General features: G+C 39.1%; 1 protein-coding gene across 3 annotated transcripts in view; it reads left to right on the top strand.

Annotated features, from left to right (window-relative positions):
• Nucleotides 1-12049, top strand: part of Eif2ak4 (eukaryotic translation initiation factor 2 alpha kinase 4) — a 110216-nt gene that overhangs the window by 89093 nt on the left and 9074 nt on the right. For all 3 annotated transcript variants that reach the window (XR_007107016.1, XM_047539122.1, XM_047539121.1), the window contains exons 28-32: nt 2436-2606; nt 3140-3274; nt 5780-5887; nt 6931-7059; nt 8858-8944. Coding sequence is in view for 2 of the 3 variants with exons in the window: in XM_047539122.1 (XP_047395078.1) it covers nt 2436-2606; nt 3140-3274; nt 5780-5887; nt 6931-7059; nt 8858-8944 (630 nt within the window). In the remaining variant the exon portion in view is untranslated. The remainder of the gene's footprint in view (nt 1-2435; nt 2607-3139; nt 3275-5779; nt 5888-6930; nt 7060-8857; nt 8945-12049) is intronic.

Here is a 12049-nt window from a genome sequence, read left to right as displayed (position 1 = left end):
CCACACCTAATCAAGTGGCTGCATGGCAGAAGACAGCAGACTTTTGTACATTTTCCTGAATATTTACATAAGAAGAGTTTTAACCTTCCTCAAAGCCTTCTAGCCTCTGGTTTGACACTTTATTACATGATCCTGTGGTTTAATCTTTCACATGTGGGATAGATTAAAATGATTGTATACAGGCTGGGCAAAGCCCCTCAATCTTTTAGATACCTACGGTGGAGCAGACATAGTGCTGCAGCATAAGAGGAAAGGTTCACAGTCTCAGTTCAACTTCTTAATTCACACCGGCCTTTAAAGAGCCACAAGGGATGTGTGCAGCATTAATCTGCTCTCAAATCTTTAAAATGACTTTCACAGGGGACACATAAACCCAATTTCAGGTAGAGAAGGTAAATGAGATGCATAGCACTAGGAGTTCTGAAAATTGAGCCAGTTTAAACCTTAAATATTTAATATTAGAGGAGATATAAGTGATAAGCAAATTGACACAATAGCTTGCTGTTCAGGTGTGAAGAATAGTATCTACATGTACTCTACACATGCAGAAATAGTCCATGTATAAGTGTACCAAGAATCTGGTCGTTAAGAGATTGTTCACTTAAGTGATTCCATACACAAAAGTTTCTTTGAATCAATGCTGTACTTCAAAAAGATTCACAAATAACACACACTTGCACATGATAGCTGCATTGATTGCTAAATGTTGGCGTGTTTCTTTTTGCTAAATCTGTACCCACTGGTCATTTGATGATGCTAAGCATTAGAAGTTATATATTTGTGTACAATGAATCAAAATGCAGTCTGTAAAAAATTAAAAGCTAAATAAAAATAATTTTTAAAAATCATAAGAAGTTATATATTTGAGTAGTTTTAAAATGGAAAAATTTTATCGATAAAGGCATCAGGTATTTTATTTTAAAATGGAACTCTTAAGGATGTTAGTTAGAAAAGAGCCAGGCATGGTGGCACACACCTGTAGTCCTAGCAGCTTGGGAGTCTAAGGTAGGAACATCTTGCACAAGTTCAAAGCCAGCCTCAGTAATTTAGTGAGACCCTAAGAAACTTAGTGAGACCCTATCTCAAATTTAAAAGGTCTAGGGATGTGTTTCAGTGGTTAAGCGCCCTGGGTTCATGCCCCATTTCAAAAAAAAAAAAAAAAACGGAAAACAGAAATATTGCAAAAGAGTTTTGAGTATCTGGCCCAGTCTTATTTTACATATAAGGTACCTGAAGCCCAAAAAGATGTGATTTGTCCAAAGTCACATGGAGTTAGTTAATGATGGGATGAAGACCAAAATCTGGAGGTATTGACTTCTAGTAGTTCATTAATGGGGTAATTTAACATTAAAATGTATTGAAAAGACATTGTTTTTTTTTATTAAGAAGAAAAATTTTTTTTCTTTTTTTTTTTTTTGACCCCCTGCAGTACTAAGGATCAAATTTAAATAGCTCTTCCACTGAACTATTTCCCCAGCCCTAGAAAACAAATATAAATCAGACTTATGATTTTATATTTAAAACTTTAGCAAACAGATCATAAAAGATTTTAACACTTTATTTTTAAAAAATTTAAGCAATTTATGATAAATTTGGTTATGTTAAGCTGAATGTTCATTCAACTGCTAGCTTTTGTGTGCCAATTTATAGATGAACCAGATTCTATCTACAGTCTGAAAAATAGCTATAATTTTGTTCCTTAGTAATTTCCAGTTTAGCTTCTGGGATTTTTCTCTCTAGCTGTATGTCCACAACTCCTTCCTCTTCCTTCTATGTGTGCCAGGAACTGTGCTTGACCCACAGCTAAATTATTTCTAGCACTGCCCTCTGGTGAGGCAGGTAGAATAACAACCAGCTGGGCAAAGCCCAGATCTGGAATCCTGTTCTGACACAGGGGAATGAAGGACCCAGGGGCTGCCTGCAGGAAGGAGACTTCCCAAGGCACCAAATAGGAATTATTCAAGCAAAGGAAGGCAAGCAGCTTTCTCACTAATTCTGAGTATTAGACCAAGTCAGACTCTGCCTTCTTGTCTCTCCATTTGTGTGCCTATGGTGATGGGAATTCATGAGAATGAGAAAGGTTAAGAGCAGCAATATTGGCTAAAGATATACAATAGAGGCTCTGCTAGTGCCAGGCTCTGCTTTGCTGGAGTCATTTTCAGCTTTTTTTTTTTTCAGCATTTTTTTTTTTTTTTTTTTTTTATTCACAAGGCCTTGTGAATAAAAGTGGGATATATGTGTCAGAAGCACTTCTGTGAGGTGCTTTAGCGTTTGGTAGTAAGGATGATCCTCCGGATTACAGCAAAGTCTTAAATTACCATTGATCCCAAAGTCAGCCTTCCTGGAAGTGTACAAACTCCCTGTGTATGAAGCGCGTGAACAAAGAGTCTTCCCCTGCCGTGGACTGACAGCTAACTGTGCCTATTGCTTTCCAGCTCTGTCGACTCTACAAGTTTATCGAGCAGAAGGGGGAACTGCAAGACTTAACACCAACAATAAATTCATTAATAAAACAGAAAACAGGTGTTGCCCAGTTGGTGAAGTATGGCTTAAAAGATCTAGAGGAGGTTGTTGGACTGTTGAAGAAACTTGGCATCAAGTTACAGGTTTGGCAACTGATAGTAGCAGTAAAAATTTGTAGCATTAATAACAGCTCAAAGGGGAAGGATTTTATTTCCTTAATGCTAGTGTTTTATTTTAATAGAAAAAGCTCTGCTTTCTATGTTTTGGAGCATTTGATACTTACTAATAATTTTGGCTTAAATTAGAATTTCTTTGCAAGCATCTCAGTTCCTATCATGCAGCAGTTTTTCTTTCTTTCTTTCTTTCTTTTTTTTTTTAAGTGCTGGGAATCAAATTTAGGGCTTCATGTCATCTAACCCTGAGCTACATCCCCAGCCCTCCTACTGCAATTCTGACTGTGTTAGCCTCAGAGTGGTGTTTATTCTTAAAGAGAATACATTTTCTCTTGCTTGGCAGGCTACAGTTAAACAGACTTCATGCCAGATCTTGCTCAATATTTTGTTTATGCTAAATGGATTGTTCTGATACTGTTGATGGAAAACAACATTTTCAGTGTTGTATTCTCTATTCTTAATCTCAAGCCCTTGACACATTTGTATGGCATTTTACTCTATAGGTGTTGATCAACTTGGGCTTGGTTTATAAGGTGCAGCAGCACAACGGAATCATCTTCCAGTTTGTGGCATTTATCAGACGGAGGCAGAGAGCTGTACCTGAAATCCTTGCAGCTGGTGGCAGATATGACCTACTGGTGAGGCCTTACCGTGTGTTTATTAGTTCTGGCTTAATTTTATTTCTTCCTGAGCTTATTATTTTGAAAATTTCCAAGCATACACAAAAAGTTAAACCAGTAATATAATTGATACCTCTGTATCATTCTAGAAATGCAAATGTAATATGAACCACATTTGTAATTTTTTAAACTTTAAAAAAATAATTAGAGGTTCATAAGAAGTTGCAAAGATAGTATAGAGAGGTCTGAAGTATGCTTTACCCAATTTCCTCCAGCGATTACACCTTCGTTAACTACTATAAAATATCAGAAGCAGAAGGTTGACATTGGTACAAGTATCTGCATAGTTCTGTGCCATTTTATCAAATGTGTGGATTCCTGTAAGTACTGCCACAATCCAGACAGCTGTTCCATCACCACAGATCTCCTGGCATCAGCACTTATCAGTGAAGCCCAAAAACCTCCCTTTCAAAAAAACCTTCCTCCCTTTGCATCTCTTTACCTGTGGCCCGTTTATGATCTAATTACCCTCAGTATTTGCTCTACACCATTGAGATCCACATCAAACAATGTTAAACTTTTGCTCTGTCAAACACAATTTAGAAAATTCAAGAGAAAAAAAGCTGTTAAACTTGCCTCAAATTTGTAGTTTCTTGATTAAAAATCCTCTGTAATTTGAATTACTTTTCCCCCTCTGGGAAATATGTGTCTCTCTCGATACTTTCAGGATTTTTTTTGTCTTGAGTTTGAAATTATAATATGTCTTGGCATGAATTTCTTCAGATTTATCCTGCTGTATCATTTCTTAGGTTCTTTCTTAAATCCCCAAGTTTGTCTTTTGCCAACCCTGGGAATTTTTCAGGCATTCTTTGGAGAGAGAGAGAGATTCTGTCTGGTTTGTGTCTCTCTGTCCTTGGGCTTCTGGCACATTTTACTTCACAGTCTCTGTTCTTTCTCTTCAGATTGAGTGATGTCAGCTGTTTTAATTTAATGTCACTGTTTCTTTCCTCTTGTCTGTTATTCAGCCTATTCAGTGAGATTTTTGTCTTTTTTTTTTTTTTTTTTTTTTAATCTTCTCACTTGCTGAGATGCATTCCAATTTTTTGTTTCTTTGTTTGTAAGCCTGTTCAGGACATGTGTTATGGCATTTTTATGCTGGTTGCTTTAAAATCCTTACCAGGTAATTCCAACAGGTGTGTGGCTTGGTGTTAGTGAGTGTTGACTGTTGCCCTGTCAGTATGGGATCTCAGTTCTTGGTAGGATATGTGTGTCCTGGACATCTGCAGTCCCATGTTATGAGACTATGGAGCTTATCTGGGTCTTCTACTTTAGCAGGCCACCTCTGATGTCACATGGTATGGGCATGGAGTGTCACCTTGTGCTGTCAGTTGGGGGGTGAAGATCCAGGTTCCTCACTCAGCCTTCATCTGCACCCCTAGGTGGAAGGGCACCATGTAACTGCTTCCCACAAGCCTCCACCTGTCCATGGTAGGGGTAGAAAACTGGCAGGAGGCCAGTGATAATTACATCTTCCCTCTCGGCTTCCTCTGGTCCCACCCAGGTAGGGAGTGATACTTTCTTGCTGCCTGGTGTGAAGGCAGAATCCAGGATCCTGGGAATCTTGGCCTCCACTGGCACTGTGTGGGGAGGTGGTAGGCATTACCCCCAGATATGAAAGTCCTAGCTCCCCACTTGCTCTCCTCTGAGGGCACCTTACCAGGGCAAGAGTGTCTCTGCACTCTGCACTCAGCCTTCACTGGTGGGAGTGGGCCTGGGCTTTATTTCATGATGTTTGGCTGGAGCAGGGAAATTACTGTACAAAAGTTGTCTGCCTTTCTGGGTTTCCCCTTTCTTGTTCCTCTTGGCATTTCTGGGTTCCCTTTTTTTCTAGGACCTAATCCGTGATGTATGAAGCAAAGAGCAGACCTGGGAATTCACCATGGGTCATTCTTCACATCCTGCAGTCCCTAGACAGTCTGCCTTCTCTCCACATGCAGAGTCATCTTGTTTGTTTTATATGTAACATCCAGGATTTTTTAACTATACTTAGGAAGAGCAGGGAGAAATGTACCTATTCTGTCTTGATTTGGAACATACATATATAATTTTAGATTATCTAATAATAATAAGTAAGTAAAAAGTAAAATTTTAGTGCTATGTTTTATTTAACCTAGTTATATCCAAAATATTATTTCAACATTTACTTAAACTTCCAAAAATTATTAATGAGCTATTTTACATTCTTTTTTCACTTTGAGTCTTTGCAGCTGGTGTGCACTTTACTTGTGTAGCACATGTCAGTTCAGATTTGCCATATTGAACTGTGCAGATCTAGATTTAATATTTGTTGATATTTTCCTAAATTTGTACACAAAGTTGCTTCTCTCTCTCTCAAAACACACACCCATGCACACATACACACTTCGTTGAACCCTTTGCTGGAGATCTTGCTCTTTAATTGCTGCTTTCCCGATAATCAGTTTGTTCTGTATTTCATAACCAGAACTGTTTGTCTGTCCACAGATTCCCCAGTTTAGAGGTCCACAGGCTCTGGGGCCAGTCCCCACTGCCATTGGTGTCAGTATAGCAATAGACAAGATATTTGCTGCTGTCCTCAACATGGAAGAACCTGTAAGTCCCAGCTTGACTTTCTAGCATCCTTTGTAATATCTTTCATTCCTAAAAGTATTATTTGAGTTTTGTAATTGAGAGGGGAAAAAATAAATTTCTTTTCTCCTATTGTACTGTCACACATCAAGGAAGCAGTGCTGAAGCAGCAGACTCCAGCTGAGTGATCTCCCAAGTCAGTTCAGTTTGTCCACTCTTCCTCCTAACTGCAGATAGTGTCATATCCACAGGCTGAGGGCTCTGTTCCCAAGACTGCCCACTCCCCCACTTCCGATGTCACTTGCAAACCCAGGTTGTTTTATCTGCACTTCTGACTGACCAGTAATAAATCGACATTCCCCTCACCTCCTCAGATTTGATTAATTTGCCAAAGCAGTTCACAGTATGCAGGTAAACATTCACTTACATTTACTGGTGTTTTAGAAAAGGCTTTATTCAGAATAAAGATGAAGAAATGCACTGAGCTTCCATACCTCCTTAGGACATGCCACCTTCTAGAAACTGCCACAGGTTCAGTTATTCAGAAGCTCTCTGAACCCTGCCGTTTGGTTTTTTGTGGAACTGCAGTACATAGGCTTGACTGATTACATCCTAGGCCATTGGTAGTCAACTTAACCTTCAGCTCCTTTCCCCTTCCCAGAAGTTGTAGGATATGACTGAAAGTCCCAACTCTTATCCTGTGTTAGTCTTTTCATTGACCAGTCCCCATGTCAGTCACTTCATTGGCATTGAAAAAATCACCACTTCAAAGATTCCAGGGATTTTAGGAAATGTATGCTAGGAAATGGGAACAAAGATCACATACCTATCTCACCAATGTAGCAGCTATATACTGAGGATTTTGGAAATGATCTTTCACATGATAGACAAGCCTAAAGATAGTCAATCCTTGCAATTTAGTCCTTGTCTTCTGCTCTAGCAAGGGGACCTTAGATGGTTCATTTGTCCTCATCTTCTCTAACCTCACGTTCTTCATCTGTCATGCTCTATGTAAATGCGACATCTGCATTGTCACCCTTTAAGTGTAACCACTGTTTCTGCTCCAGGTTACAATAAGTTCCTGTGACCTCCTGGTTGTAAGTGTCGGCCAGATGTCCATGTCCAGGGCTATTAACCTAACCCAAAAACTCTGGACAGCAGGAATCACGGCAGAAATCCTGTACGACTGGTCACAGGTAATGGGACAGAAATCACCTATGAGTGAAGTACAAAGAGTTACAGCTTGGATAACAAATCATCCTCTACTTCTTAGATTCTGTCCAACTCTGCTTATCCCTGTGGTTGGAGTTGCTTCGAATGTTAGTCTGGTTGCTGCAGTAACAAACTTAGTGGCTTAAAACAACACATATTTGCTATCGTACATTTCAGTCTGAAGTCTGAAATCAGTTTGACTGGGTTAAAATCCAGGTGTTGGCAGACCTTACTCCTTCTGGAGTCTCCAGGGAGAATCTTGTCTTGCCAATTCCAGCTCTGAAGAGGCCTCCTTCAGTCCTTGCCTCATGACCCTTTCCTTTACCTTTAAACTCAGCAGTGTACAATCTTCTTCCCTCTTTAATCCAGGCTTCTGTCCATACATCTTCTCTAACTCTGCTATGCCTGCTACCTCTTTTGAGGACCTTTGTGATTACCTTGGGCCCACGCAGATAAACCAGGGTAGTCACTCACAGGTTCTAGGGCTTAGAATATAAACACCTTTGCATGGCCACAATCTAGCCTACACCTTTTTTTTTTTTTTTTTTTTTTTTTTTTTTTTTTTTTTGAGGCAGTGCTGGGAATTGAACCAGGGATGCTCTACGCTTGAGCTACATCCTCCCAGCCCTTTTTATTTTTTATTTTGAGATAATCTTGTTAAATTGCCTGGACTAGCCTCCAAGTGGCAATCCTCCTATATTAGCCTCCCCAGAAGCTGAGATTATAGGCATGCACCACCACCCCTGGCTAACCTACCATACTTCTGAAAGTATTCTGGGTTTAATGTATTCATGACTTTGTATCCTCAGCCTTACTGCCAGCATAAGATCTGATACCTGTGCTGGGTGCAAAGGTGACAAAAGTGGCACACTTGGATACCTTCTAATCCTTCAGAATTGGTGATAGTGGGGCTATAGATAAATAGCATCTGTGCTGTCACAAACAGATCACAGAAGGGGTGTGCTCCCCGGAAATCATCCAGGATCTTCAGTGCACACTCACCCACACTGAAGGTGCCCCAGGGCTTAGTGATGACCAGGGACACCAACCTGTCACCCTCCTGCTCCATTCACATCAGCTACCAAGAGGCTTCTATAACTGCTGTGTTCTACTTCAAAATTCATATCTGAAGAGTGCTGACCATCAGTTTTTAATCATTTGACAGCAATATCCTCTTCACCTGAGATTGTTAGAGAAATGAATCTTACAGTGAAATATAAATCCACGACCAGTGATGTCAGCCCTGCACAGTGGCATCCCCCACAGGCTTCTCTGACCTGGTGCTTATTTGCTTTGTGCTTCAGTTCTGCTTTTCACCTTCCAGTATTCCTTTTGGTTCCTTTGCTTTCCTCAAAGACTTTTTCACTGTATGTGCTTGTGTGCACATACATTGTATAATTCTTGACACCATTCATTAAGACTTGAAGTTCTTGAAAGGCTAAGGGTGTAGCTCAGTGGTAGAGCACTTGCCTAGCATGTGCAAGGCCCCAGGTTCAATCTCCGGCTCCACACACACACAAAAGGACTTGAAGCTTTTGAAAACCTCTTACTATGCCTTGCCACACTGATTGTTCAGGGCCCCTTAGAATAATCAGGAAAATAAGGAAGGCAAAAAATTCTTGTTCCTGTTCTCTTCTTGCTTAATATTTATATCCCCTGAAGTCAACATATTTAGTATTTCACTTTGGGAATACAAAGACAGTTATTTTCATTCTCTTTAATTACTTGAAGTGGTTCCAGGTGCTCTGTGTTTATTGAGTACACTGTGTTTATTTGTTTCAGTCCCAAGAGGAATTACAAGAGTACTGCAGACACCATGAAATCACCTACGTGGCCCTTGTCTCGGATAAAGAAGGAAGCCATGTCAAGGTAAAGACTGCAGGAAAATTTCCCAAGCTACATGTTCCTTGTGGAGCAGTGGCCTCGCCACTGTGGCCCGCCTTGTATGGAGTGGAAATCCATTACTGCAGCTCTCCCTTTGAGTTGCTGGGCTTCTTCTTGAAAAAATGTATAAAATAAGGAAGAGGGAATCATTCGGAGCATATTTCTACTCCCCACCACCCCATTTATTCTCTTTCTCCATCTTAAAAAAGTAATAATAGTAATAATAAATAGAGCTAATACTGGCTAACTGGGTATATCTTCTGACTGCTTCCTAATCAATTTAACTTTTTTATTTAACTAAAAATATTCATAAATATAACACCACACACAATAAAAATTCTTTCTCATTTTTAAAGGAAAAAAATCAACTTTTTTTCACCATTTTCCCTCTTTTTGTGGTGTTGTCTGGTTTGGAGAGCAGGATAATGTTGGCCTGATAAAATGAATTGGACCTTGTTCTCTTTTGTTGCTTATAAGGTTTTGTGTGCAGTCAGTCTTAGACTTGCACCCTCAAATATTTGGTAGAATTCTCCTGTAAAGCCACATGGACCTAAATGTAGAACTATTAAGGTGCCTCTTTGTTTTTAGATGAACTTTGGTAGTTTGCATCTTTCCCAGAATTTTTCCTTTTCATCTAATCTTTCAGATGTTTTCTTTTTATTTTTTTACTATCTCTAGGATCTGTGATGATGTCCCCTCTTTTATTCCTGATGTCTGTAACTTGTGTCTTCCTTCTCTTCTTTCTGATAAATGTGGCTAGAGGTAATTAATTTTGTCTTTTCAGAGAACCAGCTTTTGGAATTGTTTGCCTATTCTTTATCATTTGTTTTCTATTTTACTGATCTTCATTATCATTTTTTTCCTTCTGCTTATTTTGGATTTATTCTCTTTGTAGTTTCTTCATGTAGAACTTTAGATCAGGACTTGACAAATAACAGCTTGGCCCAAATCCAGCTCACATCCTTTTTTTTTTTTAATTATTTATTCATTTATTTATTAATATGTTGTCAGATTTCACATCCTATTTTTATATGATCCATGAACTAGAAGTCCTTTATTTATTTGTTTATAAAAGAAAAAAAAGTATCTAAAGAGACTGTGTATAACCTGCAAAACTTGAAATATTTATTATTTGGTCCTTTAAAGAAAAAAAAAATGTTTACCAGCAACTGGCTTAAGTCACTGCTTTTAGATCTTTTTCTTTTCTAAGTGTAAGTACTTAGTGCTATAAATTTCACTCTAAATACCACATTAGTTAGATTCCCACACATTTTTTTTAATATTCACACTAACTAGTTCTGGTTCTGCCCTCTAGCATAGTCAAAATAACAAGTCAAATTCTTTTTTTTTTTTTTTTGTGGTGCTGGGGATCGAACCCAGGGCCTTGTGCTTGCAAGACAAGCACTCTACCAACTGAGCTATCTCCCCAGCCCACAAGTCAAATTCTTCCTCTTTCTCTGAAATAAATTTTAAGGGACAGCTGCCATGTCACATGTAGGATCCTCTTTTCTGATTTAGATATTCCAGTTACTTAAACTATTTCTTATGGCATAGTTTCCAAATCCTTGACCCTCCTAGCTAACCTCCTCTAGACTCATATTATTTTTGTCAGTATCTGTCTTTAAATGTGACACTGGAATTCTAGAGTGCTCTAAGCATGTTCCTACTAAATGGGAAGGGTCTCTAACCTCCCATGATCCAGCTACCATACTTGTCCTAACAGCCTGTGAGTAAACTAATGCTTAGCAACCTTGTGCTGTTTTTGGTTCATACTGAAATTGTCTCAATAAAACCCATTTACCTTCCCACAGTTATCACCATATCTGCCTGGCCTTTCATAACAAGAGTTCTAATTACAGGACTTTATTTATCTTTGTTAAATGTGATCTTATTTCAGTACACCATCCCAGCCTGTCAAGCTCTTTTGAATCTTGCTCCTGTCAGTAGCATCTTCTTCTTATTTGAGAAACAAGACATCACTTTGTTTGTCCATTCAGCAAATGTATTTTAAGCATTCACAATGTGGATAGGATTGAACTTAGGACCAGGCAGGGTACAGAGACATTTAAGCCACAGGTCTTGCTGTCAAGGATTTTATTATCCAGTAAGGAACATAAGACATTTGTGCATGATTAAGAGCTAGAAAATGCTGAATGCCATCAAAGTCCTATGGATTAAGTTCCTTGAGACCTGGGAGACCACATCAGAGGCAGCAGGGAAGTCTTCAGGGTGGCAGTGGTGGTATTATCCCAGACCCTGGGGAATGGACAGGATATAGATAGGTGCAGAAAGAGCCTTTTAAGCAGAGGGAATAGCAAAGGTCATGGTAGTCTTTTCCAATTGGTTGTCTCAAAGATAAGAACAGGCAGGAGAGAATAATTCTGGTGCTAACCTGAGTAATATATTTTGGGTGAAGTAGAAACATTGTAAAAAATGATACTTCAGCAGAATAATGGTTATAGCTAGATCATGGGCAATCCAAATGCCCAACCAAGGAGATGGGATTTTATTTAGCAACCAGTAGGGAACCAGTGAATGTTTTGGACAAAAGGGAACATCAGAGTTGTATTTGAGAAAAATTAATCTGCAGGGATGTGTAGCATGGAATGGAGTAACTGTGGGAATATTCTAAGATCGAGAAGGCAGTGAGAAGAGTGTCAGGCTAACCCAGGCCACGGCTGGATGCTGACCATGAGAGTGAAGGTTAAAAGGCAAGTACCATAAATGGTATGGCAGAGTTTGGGTTTGTACAGAAGAGGGAGGAATTATAGAATTTGCTAAGGTATGAGAAACCTTGGTGACTCATCAAGAGTGTTTAAAGGAGAAGAAAATATAAATGAACTTAATTAAATTGGAGCTGGTTCATCATGGCTTTTATTTTTATTTTTTTAATTCTGTCATATATGATGAACCAGTTCTAGACCAGGGTTCTTAGCAGCAGCACTTTTAATGTTTTGGGACAGATAATTATTTGTTGTAGAAGTCTGCCCTAATGCCAGAAGCACCCCCCGCCCCCATAGGGACATTCAAAAATGTCTCCAACTGCCAAATGTCCCCTAAGGAGCAAAATCACTGCTAGTTAAGAACCAC

This window comes from Sciurus carolinensis, chromosome 2 (genome assembly GCF_902686445.1).
Source record: "Sciurus carolinensis chromosome 2, mSciCar1.2, whole genome shotgun sequence".
In the NCBI taxonomy this organism is placed as follows: domain Eukaryota; kingdom Metazoa; phylum Chordata; class Mammalia; order Rodentia; family Sciuridae; genus Sciurus; species Sciurus carolinensis.
This window is presented reverse-complemented; position numbering and strand designations above follow the sequence as displayed.